The sequence below is a fragment of the Vipera berus genome (assembly GCF_964194415.1).
Source record: "Vipera berus genome assembly, chromosome: 17".
Classification (NCBI taxonomy): Eukaryota; Metazoa; Chordata; class Lepidosauria; order Squamata; family Viperidae; genus Vipera; species Vipera berus.
The window spans coordinates 3,464,310-3,481,012 of NC_138220.1; the positions used below are offsets into that span (position 1 = coordinate 3,464,310).

Below are 16,703 nucleotides of genomic sequence, written 5' to 3' on the forward strand. Positions count from 1 at the left end.
TCCTGCCACTCTTGCTTTCGTTCGATAGCCGTCAAGAAGCAGCTGGTGTCAGACAGCCGGGATTATTTACTAAATTAAATAATAATAATTATTTTTTTTAAAAAAAAAATTATCTCCCCTCCCTTTGCCCCAAGCAAACACATTTAATTGCTTATTAAATAGACTATCAGACAAGCCAACCAGGCCCTCCTGTAAACTTTACTAAATGTTGGCAGTTGAACAATATATATATATATATTTTATATTTTAAATTCAAGTAACAAAAGTAGACCATGAGGTATCCTGGCCCATAGCAACATTATAAAGAGTTGGAGGATGTAACAACTGAAAGTGTGAACTAGAATTGTGTCTGCCAGCCACCCCATTGCCTGAAGGAAAGGAAGAAAGAAGAAGGAAAGGAGAGGAGAGGAGAGGAGAGGAGAGGAGAGGAAAGAAAGAAAGAAAGAAAGAAAGAAAGAAAGAAAGAAAGAAAGAAAGAAAGAAAGAAAGAAAGAAAGAAAGAAAGAGAGAAAGTAAGTCAAGGGAGGGAGAGAGGAAGGAAGGAAGGAAGGAAGGAAGGAAGGAAGGAAGGAAGGAAGGAAGGAGAAAATGGGGAATGAAGAAAGGAGAAAGATGAGCGAGGGAGGAAGGAAGGAGGGAGGGGAAGATGCCATCAAATTGGTTTCTTCAAGGAACAGTGGGCCATAAAAGCGAAGAATAATAAATAACAAACACAACATAATGCACACGACATAATGTGGGTCCTAGAGAATCTTCACTTGGCAACACTCCCGATTCTTGAAACCATCAACCAGTTCTTCATCTTTCCTTGGCTCTTCTTACAATCAACTTTCCTGGCACATTTGCCCACCTGCAAGCCTTTTGCTGCTTCTCACGCTTACTCGGCAAGCATTATTATTATTATTATTATTACTTAAATGGTAACCAACCAAGCAACGTGTTTCAAAAAAGGATATAACCATCAGCAGAGGAGAACGCAACCGTTCCCCCAAGTGCAGAAGGCAGGCTGTGTTAGGCCCTGGGAAAACCAGTTGCGGTGTTGCACGCTCAGACACACAGGAAATAGCCCCAGCCAGCTTTCACAAAACATGCTATTTCTCCATCTGTGGGAGCGCAAAGCCCCCTTCTTTATGACACACACCAAAAGGCAGAGGATTGGCTGGGGAAAATGAGTCGTCTTGGGAAAAAAGTGCGCAGGATGTAAAAACTGGCTGTCGTTCCCCGTGCACGTTCTGTGTGCACGCAACCACGCTCCATACTGGTTGAGCAGTTTATAATTGACTATAAATCACTAGCAACGGCCGTCTATTTGAAAACCTTCATAACAGCTGTGCTTTTAGCTAGCAGAAAATCTTTTTTTTTGCAACAGGGAAGAGTGTCTTAGACTTGTTTGTTTTGAGGGGGTTGCTGTTTTTTTTGTTTTTTTTTTGAAATTGCACGCCAGTTGCTACAAGCCATCTCAAGATTCCTAATCCAAGGAAGAGTCAAATCCATTTTTGACTTGTCCAGCTTCTTCAACTGTTTCAAGATTGAACGGCGGCTTTTAAAAACCAGCTTTTGCGTTCGTCCCTTGGAGTAACGCTTAGCAGATAAAGCTTTGGGGTTTTTTTTGTTTTTAAATATTTTGGGGTGAATTGCAATATCAGTGGCACACAAAGAGTCCAGACTGCTTCTGAGCCCATAGAGACAGTTGCAACTTTCTTCATAACAACCACATTATCAGGATCCATCTCTTGTGTTGACAAACAACCGATTAGTGGATGGAAGTTTTTCATAGCACCACAAGCTGAAGTGGGGGAAGTGGAGTGGGACAAGGTGTCCCAAAGTAGCTAGGAGATCCTGGCCTTCAGAAGTCCACCATCCAATCTTTGCACTATAAAGACAGAGTCAAGTTTCCTCTCTTCCCGTTCTCAAGTCTTCAGGGGACGGACCCCTCTCTCAGCAATCGTAGATCTCCATGTCGGAGGGCGGCTTCTTCGCCTCTGTATCCCAGATGTTGTCATAACTGTAGTCCTCATGGAAGCTCTGCAGCTCAGCGTAGTCGTGATAGGTCGATTCGAGCTGCTCCCCTTCTCTTTCGGGCAGGTTGTAGGCCTGGAGGTTTTCATCTAGAAGAGAAGACCAACCAAGATGATTAGGGGACTGGAGGCTAAAACATAGGAGGAACGGTGGCTGGAATTGGGTATGTCTATTTTAATGAAGAGAAGGAGTAGGAGTGACATGGCAGCAGTCTTGCAATATTTGAGGGGCTGCCCCAAAGAAGAGGGAGTCAAGCTATTCTCCAAAGCCCCTGAAGGCAGAAGAAGAAGCAACGGATGGAAACTAGTCAAGGAAAAAAGCAACCTAGAACTAAGGAGAGATTTCCTAACCGTGAGAACAATTAACCTGTTGTTAATTTAAAAAGTTGTGGATGCTCCATCACTGGAAGATTTTAACAAGAGACTGGTCAGTTATTTGTCTGAAACGGTATAGGGTCACCTGCTTGAGCAGGGGGTTGGACTAGAAGACCTCCATGGCCCCTTCCAACTCTGTTCTTCTGTTATTCACATAGACAGTTAAGGATCTGGAGGTGGGGCAGCCAACCAGACCTCAATCCCTTCCCCGCGGAAGATCACTCCTTGAAAGCTCCTTCTGGAGTTGCACGGCTCCCTTTCATTGGGATTCCCTCTGAATTGTCCAGCCTTCTTCCATGCTCAATCCAGGTCAAGTCTCAAAGCCTCCCAAGGACTCACCTGACGTTGGCAAGGAACGCATCTGGAGGCCTTCTCTGGAAGAGGTGCTCTGTTTGCAGGTGGAGGGAGACAAAAATAGAAGTTCAGGGCTACAAAACTCACAGAACGGTTTTGTCTTCCGATTCTACCCCGGCCCCACCCAGAAGAACCGAATCTCTTCAAGAGACTTTGCGCTGCGCTTACTGTGGTCAAATAATGGACATCTGATGCAGGCTGTGTGGCAAAGTGAAAGGCCGGGGCCGAGGCATTGCCTCTCTGGGCGAGGAGGGGTTCCCCCCAGGGGTCTCCACACGACGGTTGAAAGCTCTTCCATCCCAGAGGATGATGGCAGATGGGAACAGACACTGGCACGGTTGGGTAACCATTCTGATGCTCCACAGTGGACGGACCGTGACACCTCCCGAGCTGTGAAGGAGACAGGAAGGAGAAGGAGAAGGAGAAGGAGAAGGAGAAGGAGAAGGAGAAGAAGAGGAGGAGGAGGAGAAAGAGAAGAAGAAGAAGAAGAAGAAGAAGAAGAAGAAGAAGAAGAAGAAGAAGAAGAAGAAGAAGAAGAAGAAGAAAGGGAGGAGGAGGAGAAGTCACTTTTTTCAGCGCCGTTGTAACTTCGAACGGTTGTAAGTCGAGGACTGCCTGTACAATCGCTCCGGGACCCTCCCTGTGTGCCCCTGGCCCCGCTCACCTCTTCCAGGAAGTAGGAGGCTGCTGCCCCGTGCGAGGAGGGCGAGTTGGGCGTGTAGGGATCGGCATACATGGGGGAAGACGAGAGAGAGGCGTTCTCCTGGCGAGCCGGGCAGGTCTGACTCCTCGGCACATTCCACTGCTTCGGCTGCAGAGGGGGAGAAAAAACGTCCATTCGGGTGAGAAACCCAGCGGTGCATTTCCTTGGAAGGGCACCTGCAGGGCCATCCCAGATGCTCCTCCATCCCAGCAAGCAGGGTGGCTTGGCCCAGCAAGCTCCAGAGCCCCGGGCCTCTTCCCAAATCCCAAGATTACTCTCGGCTCGTACGTGGCTTATGTCCAGGTGCAGCGGGCGGATGGCGGGATGCTCCTGCTGGGCCAAGGCTGAGTAGGGCTCATTGTACACGGGGGAGACACCCTCGCCACGGGGGTGCTTCGAGACGAGTGGGAAGGGGCTGTTCTTGTCGGCGCTCTCGCTGGGGCCCTGGGGCTGCTGCGGTGGCGGCGGGACGCCCTTCCCTCTGGACTTTCGAGAACTCCCTTTTCTTTTGAGCTCGGCTTTTGGCATTCCTACCCCCGCTGGGGCTCGCGTGCCCGAGGCCTGCAACAAGAGGAGGCACCTTTTAGGAATCCCTGAGCAGAAAAATTACATGGCATGCAAAAAAGGGAGCGGGGGGGGGAATCCTCTGAGCTTGCAGACGTTTCATTACCAAATTAGTTAACCTCACCAGTGGCTTGTGTGTGAACAGAGAGCAAAACCCCACCGCCTTCCAGCACTGATGATGTCACCTAGTTGGGTAATGAAACGTCTGCAAGAAAATCACCAAGCTCAGAGAGCACCCGAGGACCCCATAATCCTCCTCCTCCTCCTCCACTGTGCAAACCCCACTCCCTCCTAGCGCTGGTGAAGTTACCAAGTTGGGTAATGAAAGGTCTGCAAGAAAAACAACCAAGCTCAGAAAGGACCAAGGCCTCCGCACTTCAGCCCCGAGCTATAAATATTCTCTTCTATTAATAACTGGAATCCTGTGAACTCAATATAAAACTAAAGGTTTCCTACGGGGCCCATATTCCGACGATGCAACCCTTATTTAGCAGCTGCGCTCAACATTTTTTGAAGAGGAACTCTTGAAAGGGCCTACAAAGGAATAGCAGAGTTGGGATGGACCTTGTAGGTCATCTAGTCCAACCCCCTGCCCAAGCAGGGGACCCCACACCATTTCTGACCGATGGCAGTCCACTCTCTTCTTGAAAGCTTCTAGCAATGAAGCTCCCCCAACTTCTGAAGGCAATCTTGGGTGGGCTTGAACTGGACAACCAGGATCACCCAAGGGACGCCAGCCTTTCCAGATCTTTCAAGTCAACTCGCCTTTTTTTTTCTTCCCACAGACCCCCACGAGGTTGGTGCTGCTGCTTGAAGCCCACCAGCCATTATTTCGAACGTCCAACTTACGCAGGCTGGTTGCGTCAGGGAGTTTTCAGCTAACCGATTCTCGGACACCACATCAAACAAAGGTCTCTCGGACAGAGAAGCGGTACTGGTTTGGGAGTGGTGGGTGGACGTGGCCCCCTTCCCGGCAGAAGTCCAGGAATTCGTTCTGCCCTCTGAGGTGAGTGACCCTCTTCCACTTCCTGAAAACTAAACCAACCAAGAAATTAAAATGTACGGAATTTGGGGCGGGCAAGAGAAGATCAAATACACTGCATGATTGGCATGGGGAAAGAATGCAGTCCTGGCCTTGAGAAGGGGGGAGAAGAGCGAAATACATTAAGGGGGTTAGTTTCTGAAGAGACTACAGTATGATTTACAACCGTTCCTTTACCGACCAAAATCACAAGGACACTGGAAAAGAGGATGAGTTTCGGGATTGAGTTAGAGTTTTAGATGGGTGAACGGAAGCTGGCTAGGAACTAGGATGCAAGTGATTAAATCTGGACAGATTTCATTGAAGTGAGTGTAACAACCTGGCTGGTCTTGGGAAGCTGGCTGGGTCCTCTTGGGAGCATGGATGGGAGACCACCCAGAAATTTATTGAAAAAAATCATTATTTACAGTCCAGGTAGTCTTCGACTTACAACTTTTCATTTTGCGATTGTTCGAAGTTATAAGGGCACTGGAAAAAGTGACTTATCAATGTTTTTCACACTTAACCACCTTTGCATCCCCGTGGTCACATGATCAAAATTCAGACGCTTGGCAACTGGTTCATATTTACGACGGTCGCAGTGTCCTGGGGGGGTGTCACGTCATCCCCTTTGGCAACTTTCTGACAAAACCCAGATTCACTTGACGACCGTGTTACTAACTTAACAGCTGCAGTGATTTACTTAAGAAGGGTAGCAGGAAAGCTCATAAAACGGGGCTAAACTCACTTAACAAATGCCTCACTTTGCAGCGACAGAAAATTTGGGCTCAAGTGTGGTGGTAAGTTGGGGACTAGCGGTCCTGAGAAAGAGGAAAAGGTGAGAAAGAAACTCATGAAAAGCCGAGCTTGATTTTGCTAGGTATAAGACGGAGTAGGGAGAAACGCTTTCAACATTGTACTATTAAAACCCTACACCAATAAAGTAGCATTCCCAAGAACCGGTCCAGCACCAGGAAAATCCGGAGACCCAGGCAGTTCAAATGGGTATAAAGATTTATTGCAACCTTAAGCTCTGTACAAGAATTTGAACTACTAACGGCCAAGGATATTTAGCGAGAGAGAAAAGTAGAAGGAATTCAAGGTAGGCTGGACTTAGATCCCTTGTGGGCATGCAGAGACTCATGACTGATGACGCCTTTGATGCCTCCCTCCCTCGGGCTCAGCCTGGTTCATCCGGATCCCTTTAAGTGTTTGTTCCTTGATCTGACCTACTCCAAAGGGCTCACAGGCACAATATACCAGCAACTTAAAGAGGCTGAATCAATATTATTTCCAGAAGTCTGCCAGCCCACCTGCCTGATAGGCCAACCGTGATTTTCCTCCTGCTGTTGGGAATTAACCTAAACGGAGCTTTGAAGTGTTTTTAGCATCCAACCCACCTACTACGTGTATTTGTGAAGCCTCCTGTGCCAAATGAATCCTGCCATTGTGGTTTGTTCTTAGTCCTGTCTGGGTTAAGAGGCCTTGGCTTGTCCAACTCTATTGGACAGAGTTACACTAGGAAGAGGATTTAAGCAAGGGAACAAAGAGCCATTCTCCTCGTACGCATAATGCAGAATTGTGTTGTAAGCTAAGGCAGGAAACAGCGCCCTACCTGCGCCAGGTGAGAAGGCTTTAACTTGGAGAAACTCTCCGATCCAGACAGGGATGAATCTGCTTGGCGGAACTGAGCAGTTTTAAGACAATATAACCACTCTTGGTAATCTTCGTAGCTGGAGCAAACCACCCGGATGGAGTTGATCAGCCGGCCTGTAAGAAACAGAGGTCACCTTTTGTTTGGAACAAAACGGGAGGTTTTTGATTCGGATCTCTTAACGGGAAGGGATCCTTCAGAATCTCACGTGGGTGTCTTCCCCCGTTCCTCGTCTCTTTCGAATGGAGGGATGTCCGTGGCTGGATTCAGCGTCTCCCCCAGGCACCTGACTTACTTTTAACAATCAACTTGCTTAGCAATGGAAATTCTCATCCCGACTGTAAGTTGAGAGCTACCTGTATTCTCTTGATATCTAAACACACACACACACACACACACACACACACACAAGTTTACATGTAATCAAGGAACCCACCTTCTATTAGAAAGGCAGTCTTCTGGTTTTCCTCAAATTGCACTTGGATGGCATTCAAAGGCAATTCTCCCTGTTTGCAGTGGGGGGGAAAAATCAGACACCATTTGAAATATTAAAACCCAATTCCTGCAGCCGTTCCTCGTATGTTTTAGTCTCCAGGCCTTTAATCATCCCAGTTGCTCTTCCTTGCACTTTCCCCCCCAAAAATCTCAACATCTTTTTTTTGCAATGTGGCGACCAAAACTGGATGCAGCATTCCAGGTGGGGCCTCACTAGGTTTTTGTAAAGCGGTACTAATTCTTCACGTGACTTTGATTATTGAATTGTGGCCATAAGTTGAGGACTTACAACTACTGTTTGGTGACTGTTCAGAGTTACAACAGCACTAAAGAAAAAAAGGTTGCTTACAATCAGTCCTCACCCTTACAAGTGGCACAACATCCCCATGGTTACACAATCAAAATTCATACACACACACATACACACACACACACACACACTAAAATCGGACATGAAACATTTAACAATCACTTTGCTTAGCGATGGAAGTTCTGATGCCAGATATAGTCGTAAGGTGAGGACTGCTGTAAAATGGTGCATCCCCCAGAGAGGTTGGACAGGATTTAAGGAAAAACTCATATTGTGACATTTTCTCACACAACACTCCCCACCACCCTTGTTTTTAGTTAAAAACCGGTCAATCTCAAGAAATGCTTTGCAGAGATTCTCGGGCTTTTGACGATGGTTGACTAAATCCTTGTGTCTGAAGTCAACATTGTTAGAGTTCATTCCCTGGTTTTGAAAAACTTCCATTATCCTAAAGGACTTTGTACCTCCCGGAGTTTACCGACCACAAATCCCTCAAGGGTCTGCAAAAGCCTGTTTTTTTTTTCCTTCTCCAGCAATTTTGCAAGGGGTTGAGGCTGATTTTCAGGGAGAGGGTTCAGCTGGAAGGAGCAAAGATCCCTCTTGCTCCCCGCAAAACCGAACAAATTAAGTGTGTTTGCATTTGTGTCTGCCGAAGGATGAACGCAAGGGGAAGAGTCTAAAGCAGAGGTGTCCAATCTTTGGCAACTTTAAGGCTGCTGGACTTCAACAGCCAGAATTCCCCAGTCAGCATAACAGCGGCTGGGGAATTCTGGGAGTTGAAGTCCACAGGCCTCAAAGTTGCCAAAGATTGGACACCCCTGGACTAAACGGGTGCAGAAGAGCCTCTTTCAGGAAGAAAGGGCAAAGGGTAATAATCGATCAGACCTCTGGTCTTTCCCCTAGGAATGGAACGATAACTGTACTGGCTTTCAGGCTGATTTCCCCAAAGTCATCCATTTTGTGAGATGGTCTCACGAGGTCGATGTTTCGTTAAGGTGCTTCCAAGTAAAAGGCATCACGCAGGGATGCAATCGTTCAAAGCTTTATTTAACGATAAAGTAAATAGAAAGAGATCCCTGGCATGGAGGCATCCATGCCTGGGTTGAGCTCATGGATAAGCAAGCAAGCAAGCAAAAGAGAGAACAAAGACAACAGAGAGCAAGCAGCGAGTAGCCCCTTGAGCAGAGGTATTTATGGGGGGTCTCGGCCCCTCCCTTACCATAAAACTCTCTCGCCAATGGGGCTGCAGGGGCCGGGGACCCCTGACCCACCAGTGGGAGCAAAGAAGCCTCTTTGCTCCCATCTGATGACCTTTTTGGGGAACTGCCATGGCTGGCACAAAACATCTAACACATTTATTGGGAGGTGGCCCTTGTTTTTTTAAGATGCTCTTCCGAACTCAGGACTTGCGGGGCAAAAACGTCCCCGCCAGCGCGCAGATTTCCTGTCTCCCTCTTCCTCTTTCTCCAGCTTGTGCCCCACGAGGAGGTGGGGAGTGTGTGTGGGGGAAACGAGACCTCCTCCAGCTCCCCTCTTTAGCCCCCATCCCACCCCCCCACCCCGCCCCGAGTGGCGTTTTTTTTTCCTGCAAAACCAGTCCAGGTGAAATTGGCAGGGGAATGAGTCAGGCCGAGAGAAGAAAGGACTCAGTGCAATGCCAGACTAAGGTTATGACAGTAGAACAAGGAAAAGGAGATCCGTTTCTGTCAAGGCGTGGGGAAACGGGCCACAGTTCAAAGACAACGCCAGTAACAAACTCTTCCTCTTTCTGTCCTTCCTTCTCTCCTTCCTTCCCCTCTTTTTCTTTCTTCTCCTTCCTCCTCCTCCTCCTCCTCCTCCCAACCCATTCTGCTGCTTCTTCTTTCTCTTCCTTTCCTGTTCCTTCCCTTTTTCCTCCCCCTCCTTCCCTGCTGCCCGTTTTTCTCCTTTTTTGCTCCCTCTCCTCCTCCTCCATTCTCCTTTTTTTTATTGAAAAGTTTTACAGTACATTTTTGAATACAAAACCCCTCCCCTCCCCCTCCCCTCTCCCCAACCCTCCCCAACTCTCCCCTCCCCCCTCCCCGACTTCCCAGAGCTAAATACAGGGTATAAAAATACAAACAAACATCATCTAAAATATGCAAACAACAATAAAATATTAAATTCTATCGCACTTTAACTCTTCATAAAATAACTACAAGCTAGTGATAACATCATATAAATCCACTACTTATTCAAATGCTAAGTGAAACTTTTTAGTCCCATATTTCTTCTGGATATCCATTCTCCTTTTCTTCATTCTAGACGATTCACTGTCTAACCACCTCATCTCCACTGATCCCTGTTGGGCATCCTTGACTCCTCTATTCCCATAGGCTGGCATGGTACACACACCACAAACGACCCCGTTCAATTGTCTTCTCGCCCCTCCTTGCCCTAACCGGGGCCATTTGCAAATGGTTGCACCTTGCAGCTCCATGCCCAAAAGGTGTTTTTCAGCAGGCAACTGGACCTCTCTCTCTTTCTCTCTCTCTCTCTCTCTCTCTCTCTCTCTCTCTCTCTCTCTCTCTCTCTCTCTCTCTCTCTCTCTCTCTCTCTCTCTCTCTCTCTCTCTCTCTCTCTCTCTCTCTCTCTCTCTCTCTCTCTCTCTCTCTCTCTTCTCATCCAAGTAGCTTCAGTTGCCTCCTGAAAAAGCACCTTCGGGGGACAACCGTGACCCAGAGGACGGAGGATCTCCGTTAGACTTTCAGCTCCATCAGACAGGAATGGAAACTGCCAGAGACCAAACGGGGGGCCCTCTGCCTAGACTTGTCTGCCCAAAGTCAAGTTCCTACAGTTGGCACCAGAGGTTTGCCAATCTGTCGGCCAGGTACATCTCCGCTGTGAATTAACAACCAAGAGCTTATAGACTTTGGTCCCACCTGAGAGGAACAAGCTTAGCTTGATGGGGTCTCTCCTGCAAAAATAAAAGATCTGGGATGCCCAGTTGGAAAGAAGCTTCTTGATGAGATGAAAAGCATAGGCCGTGCATCTTCGTAGGGTTCCGCCTTTTCATCCCATCTCCACTGGAAAATCAAATTGTAACCCTGGTTCCTTTAGTTGCCTAGCAAGGAAGCCTGTCCAACAGATCCTGGCGCATTCAGGATGCCAGCCACAGTTAAGCCAGATTGGCAGCATTGGGCAAATAGGAACTCTCTGGGCGAGAACTATCAGGAGCAAAAGCCAGTTCCAAGAATTATATTCTTCTACAAACAACCACATTTAAAAACAACAACAAAAAATGCATCTGTACTTTGAAAAGCCCCTATTCAGCCAGTTAATAGCAACAGCTGGGTCCTAACACACACACACACACACACACACACACACACACACACACACACAAACCAAAAAGCCACAGGCAGCTTCTGCAACACATGTTGGGCGACTCTCACTCCTGCGACTATTTTTAAAAAGGAATCCCAAAACCGTTGCAAGGCAGAAACGCTTGTGCGCCCTTCGCAGAACCAAAGAAACGGGGCTGGTCCTTCCTGCTTGGATTTGGGGGTCGGACCCAAGAGAGAGAAAGGCACAAGTCAGGGGGCGGGCGCCGATTTGCCAGATCCGAAGCATCCTCCCTTGGGGGAAATTTTTTAAACCCGTTCCTGGGCTATTTATAACCAGGCACGGCTTCCCGACTCCTCAAACGCGAAACCGGCAGAGGAATAAACGCATTTCATGGACAATCACTGGGTTCCTTCTCCTTAAGGCAACACACACACACACACACACACACTCCCCAGATCTGGAGTGACTCTAAATACCATCAAATGAAGCAGCAGGAAAGAGAAGCAATGCTGGCCCCTGTTTTCCACCAGGGCCCTGTACCCCGTATCCGTTGCTTCCTCATTCCAGAGACGCCGGTTCGCCAGGCGTTGGGCTGAGTCACCCCAAGGCCCCCACCTGCACCTGGCAAGCTCAGAAATAGGTTGGCCGGCTCCGTGAGAACTAGGCTACCGTTCGGGCTGGGCCTTGCGCCACCGTTCAAGGAATGTGACTGTAGGCAGGCACCAGCCTGCTGACAGAGCCATAACCACAACTATTCAGACACCACCAGCTTTGCAAGAGAAGGAAAGCCTGGCGCCTTTTATTTTTTATTTTAAAGGGACAGGGTGCTCATCCCTCGGAGAGCCTTTGTACCCTCCGGCAAGGGCGCGGCGCCAAGGATCGGGCCACCTCCTGTGCACGCTGGAGGAACCGGCTGAGATGGAGATCAGCGCGAAATGCTCCTGAACTAAATTCAGCTGGGAGGGACTGGAAATAAAAACCCGGGAACAGCCCAGTTTAGATTTCATCGCTTGTTGCAAACCCAAGTTGGACCTCTGAAGATCGTCCCTGTAGAGTCTCATCTGCGCCTCATCTTATAAGGGTGGGTGGGTGCGTCGTAAAGCTGGAAAACCTTCTCCTACAGCGGAGGAGGTTGAGTTCGTTTGAGGGCAGGATTCGAACTAAGGGCTTAAACCCCCATAAGGAACAAGACAACACCTGAACTGGGGAGATCGCAGAGATATTCCGGGTGCGGGGGGGTGGGTCGGGGATGGGTGGGAAAGAGAATTGGTTTGAACAGATATCCCTTCCAACTCTTAAGAGGCCACTGATCTAAAATAAATTATTCTTGGCTGCTCCTGCAAAATCCGGAAAGCTGCAACATGTCACCGGTTATTATGTCGTTCCGTTAAAAAAGCCCCAAAGACCACTTTAGAAAAACACTATTCCCCATTGCAATTTCTTCTCACCTCTTCGCTCGTATTTATTTACTTATTTATTTGTGGAATTTACGTACTTGCCCATCTCGCGGTTTGGGGCAATTCCGTGCTTTCCAAAGCTTGGGAAATAGGTCGGGGGGGGGGGGGGGTTTGCCCATCAACAAAAGCAACCAGAAATAATGTGTTTTTATCAACCCAAATGACCTTTTAGAGAAAAAGGAAATACCAGCAAAAAAATTGTCTTACTTTGAAGTAGAGGCCATTGCGTTCTTCAGATACGATAACCAGGGTAGAAGGATAGAGCACCAACAGGCGATGATGCTGTTCCTATTGGGATCAAAGAAGACCAGGTTTCAGATAAAGTTATTACCCTCTACATACCTATTACTTATGCAAAAAGAGGCAAAAAGGAATTATTTAGAGTTGGTCCCACAGTCAGTCAGATGTTTAGGCTGAATTTGGCATTTCTGCCCACCTATCGTGTCCTTTTGAAGGACCTGAGATGGGCAGATTGTTTAATAAGAATATTATTATTACTACTGGTCGCATAGTTAGATTAGCTTTGTTTATTTATGGATAACAATAACAATAATAACAATCTACAATGAGGTAAAATAGAGGCCTAGATGGAGATATTCTGAAACACCAGAGCAGAATATATCCATTCACACCCAGGAGCTTCATTTAGAGAGAGAGAGATGGATGGATAAATGGATGAAAAACAGGAGTTAGGCTTCCAAGTATATATCTGGAAGTGTAAGCCTGCTGTCTGTTTAATCTACCATCCATCCATCCCTATCTCGTGTGTGTGTGTTTGTGTGTGTATCCATCCATCCCTATCTCATATATATATATATATATATATATATATATATATATATATATATATATATATATATATATATATATATATATATATATATATATATATATATATATATATATATATATATATCCATCCATCCATCCATCCATCCATCCTCTGCAGCAGTGTTTTTCAACCTTTTCTTCACCATGGACCCCCTTTAAATACTTTTCTGACCACAGACCATGTTCATGGACCACCAAGGCTTAACTCAAGATTTAAATCATAACATAAAATCATAACGTAGGGTAAGGTAGGGTAGGGTAGGGTAGGGCGGGGTGGAATAGAATAGAATAGAATAGAATAGAATAGAATAGAATAGAATAGAATAGAATAGAATAGAATAGAATAGAATAGAATAGAATAGAATAGAATAGAATAGAATAGAATAGAATAGAATAGAATAGAATAGAATAGGTGTTGCACCTGGAAAGGTAAATGCTGCAACTTCACTTTGGAGACACACAGGATGTCGCCCAGAGATTTGCGCTGGGTGCCCTTCCATTCTTGCACGTGGGCATTTTGCATCGACCACCGCAGCTGCTCCTTGCCCGGCGTGCCCTCCGTCCAGACCCTCTAAAAGGGGAAAGCAAACCTCATCATCCCTGGCGCCCCATCGCCCCATCCTTCCCTTCTCCAGACCCCCTGCCCAGGCTGACCAGCAGGCTGGGTGCCTGCGGCTGAAAAAGGCCGCCAAAAACCCCCAGCCCTGCCAGTTTCCACCTCCAGCTGAGCTGGAATCGAAGCGCCCTCCCGGGGCATGTCAGGGGCAGCATCATCCGCTGGCAGGGCTGAGCTGTCAAAAGCCAGCCTGGAAAGGCCGATCGGCTGCTTTGCTCTCTTCCTCATCCCAGCAAAATGACTCACGCTGGGAGGCCGCAAGGAGGAGGGCTGGAGAAGAGTTCCCCAGGACACCAGGAAAACTGGCTGGAGAATTTTAGGGAAGCCAGACCCCATGGGGAGGTCTGCCTATGGAAATGAAATGGTATAGGGTTTCCTGCCTGAGCAGGGGGTTGGACTAGATGACCTCCAAGGTCCCTTCCAACTTATTGTTGTTGTTGTTGTTGTTATTATTATTATTATTATTATTATTGTTGTTGTTGTTGTTGTTGTTGTTGTTGTTGTTGTTGTTGTTATTTATTATGAGGGTGTCAGGCAGAGACCCACATTTGCCTCTACAGGCCTGGAGATGTTCATTTTTCCCACCAATCAATTCCTTCCCTCCCTCCCTCCTTCTCTTCTATCCTCCTTCCCTCCCTCCCCCTTTTCTTCCTTCTTCCCTTCCTCCCTCCCTTCTTCCTCCCTCTCTCCCTCCTCACCCTTCCTTCCTTCGTCCCTCCCTTCCCTTCTATCATCCTTCCCTTCCTTCTTCCCGCCCTCCCTTCCCTTCCTCCCTCTCTCCCCTTCCTTCCTTCCTTCCTTCCTTCCTTCCTTCCTTCCTTCCTTCCTTCCTTCCTCCCTCCCTCCCTCCCTCCCTCTCTTCTCATTTCTTCCCTCCCTCTCTTTCCCTTACTTCTTCTCTCTCTCCTCTCTCTTCCTCCCTCCCTCTCTTTTCTTTCCTTCCCGCCTCACTCCATCTTTCCCTTCCTCCTCTCCCTTCTCACTCCTCCTCCCTCCCTCCCTCTCTTCTCATTCCTTCCCTCCCTCGCTCCCTTTTTCCCTTCCTCCTTCTCTCCCTTCTCCCTTCTCACCCTCCCTCCCACACCGCCTGGACAAACGGACGCCACCTTTTGCAGACGGGGGGGGGGCGAGCGATGGACCTGGCGCGTCGTTGCATCATCTCCCCCGCCCACCTCTAGATATTCACCTGAGTCTCCCGGGGCAAATCTGGGCGCCCTCCATTTAAATTGATCTGCTTCTCCAGGTGGTAGAGCCAGTGCTTCAGTTCCGCGTGGCTGGGGCAGTAGATGGTCAGCGGGGACAGCAGCGGGCCTAGAAGAGCAAGACAGCCGTGGAGTTCGTTTGCACCCTTCACTTTTTGCACAGGTTTTTTTTTTTGCAAAGGGGAAAATGAAAGGAAATGAAGCTTTATTGTCAAAGTACAACTAAGTGTACACTGAGATTAGCTGAGCCTCCCTTTGTGCTCCCACCCCCCCCAACACACGGTGACAACAAACCCTCCATCTTACTACACCATGTGAACCAAATCTGACTCAGCGCACACCCTGATAGCTGGAAAAAAAAATCAATTGTCCTTAGGAAGGTCGCAAAAAGGGAGTCCTTGTCCCTGCAACTGGAAGACGACCAAAGCCTTTCCTCTTATTAATTCTTTCCCTGCATATAGAAAGCCAGCCCCTCAGGACAAAATGGAAAGGCTTTTCCTGCCGAAAATGCTGGCCTCTCCCGTTATGTTTTCTAAGAGATCGTTCAAAGCTTCACTGGACGCAGTTGAAGAAAGACTCGGGCTTTAGATCAAAAGGATTGAGCCAAGTTAAACAGAGCTGTCATTCTATCACACCCTGAAGTTGTTTTGCCCATAACCAGCTCCTCTGTGTTGACACAACTTTACCTTGTCTGAAGCTTCGTTTATTTTACTCACAGTCTCCAAAGCTCTTTGGTTCTGCTTGGTCCCTGTATTCAGCAAACCAAACAAGGGTGTAAAACTGAAAAATTCCTCATCGTACCTCTATTTTATTTCTTCGACTGGGGTATAGTTAGCATTTCTTCCCAACCACAAACAGACAAGAGAAAACAGCAATAAAAACTGTGGGGCAGTCCAAATTTACAGCTTATTCTAGAATCAACTGTTTTTCCGTAAGTCATTTCTGTTCTGTACTTCCTGCCTGAATAATCGATCAATATTCAGAGAGCCTTGCGTATATCTGACTTGGTTGTTTGTTTGTTCTTTGAGCTGTTGTCGGGAAAAGCTATCATTCTCCTTCAGGGTTGATCCCTGGCCAGCTTCCAAGAAGCCAGGATGCCTATCAGTGTCAGCTTTTTCCTAGCTGGATCACCTGTTGGTCTCCTTATCCAGCCCTGATGGTAAACATAGGAACTCTGCTGAGCTGCGCACCGGTTCCCATCAAGGGTTCAGACTAGAGTTCAAACCCTAATCATTTCCTGCCCTGCCTGTTAATCAAACAAATTAAGGGCCTGTACGATGATGCTTGGACTGCCAAGATAAGCCCAGACTGCCACAAGCCGTCATAACAAGCCATTATCGGCAGAATGAGTACTTTGGCCTGGCACTGCCCCTGTGTTTGGTAACAAGCAGAGAGTTAATTAAATGCCTTCCCTGTTTACGAGCAGAGAGAAACTTTTCTCCCACGTTGTGCCAACTTGGGGAAACCGAGGCAGAGAACAGGGGCGGGCGGGGGAGGGGAAGGTGAGATGTATTTCCCACTCATTGCCTGTTAGAGGCACCCACAAATTGACACTGCGGCAAAACATGACAACACGGCGTCCTCCTGTTCATTTTTCTGCTGTTTTCTCCCTTGATAGCCCATTCAGTCTGTCTTTGATTTGCAGAAAAAAACATTAAACATTGTTCAAATGGACTGCTTTGCCCCCACTTAATGGCAACACGTTGTCACGAGGCCACACGAGATTGGACAACCAATTGTCTGAAATGGTGTAGGGTTTCCTACCCTGAGCAGAATATTCTATTCTATTCTATTCAT

At 47.6% G+C, this 16,703-nt stretch overlaps 1 protein-coding gene across 1 annotated transcript in view; it reads right to left on the bottom strand.

The window, feature by feature from the left end:
- Positions 1-382: 382 nt before the first annotated feature.
- Positions 383-16,703, bottom strand: part of PLEKHN1 (pleckstrin homology domain containing N1) — a 31,434-nt gene continuing 15,113 nt past the window's right edge. Inside the window, exons 6-16 of the mRNA XM_081341082.1 lie at positions 14,891-15,015; positions 13,510-13,659; positions 12,465-12,545; positions 7,126-7,195; positions 6,651-6,805; positions 4,864-5,049; positions 3,739-4,011; positions 3,412-3,558; positions 2,916-3,137; positions 2,733-2,781; positions 383-2,108 (exon numbers count right to left, since the gene is read on the bottom strand). Of these exons, the coding sequence (XP_081197208.1) occupies positions 1,939-2,108; positions 2,733-2,781; positions 2,916-3,137; positions 3,412-3,558; positions 3,739-4,011; positions 4,864-5,049; positions 6,651-6,805; positions 7,126-7,195; positions 12,465-12,545; positions 13,510-13,659; positions 14,891-15,015 (1,628 nt within the window). The 3' untranslated portion in view covers positions 383-1,938. The remainder of the gene's footprint in view (positions 2,109-2,732; positions 2,782-2,915; positions 3,138-3,411; positions 3,559-3,738; positions 4,012-4,863; positions 5,050-6,650; positions 6,806-7,125; positions 7,196-12,464; positions 12,546-13,509; positions 13,660-14,890; positions 15,016-16,703) is intronic.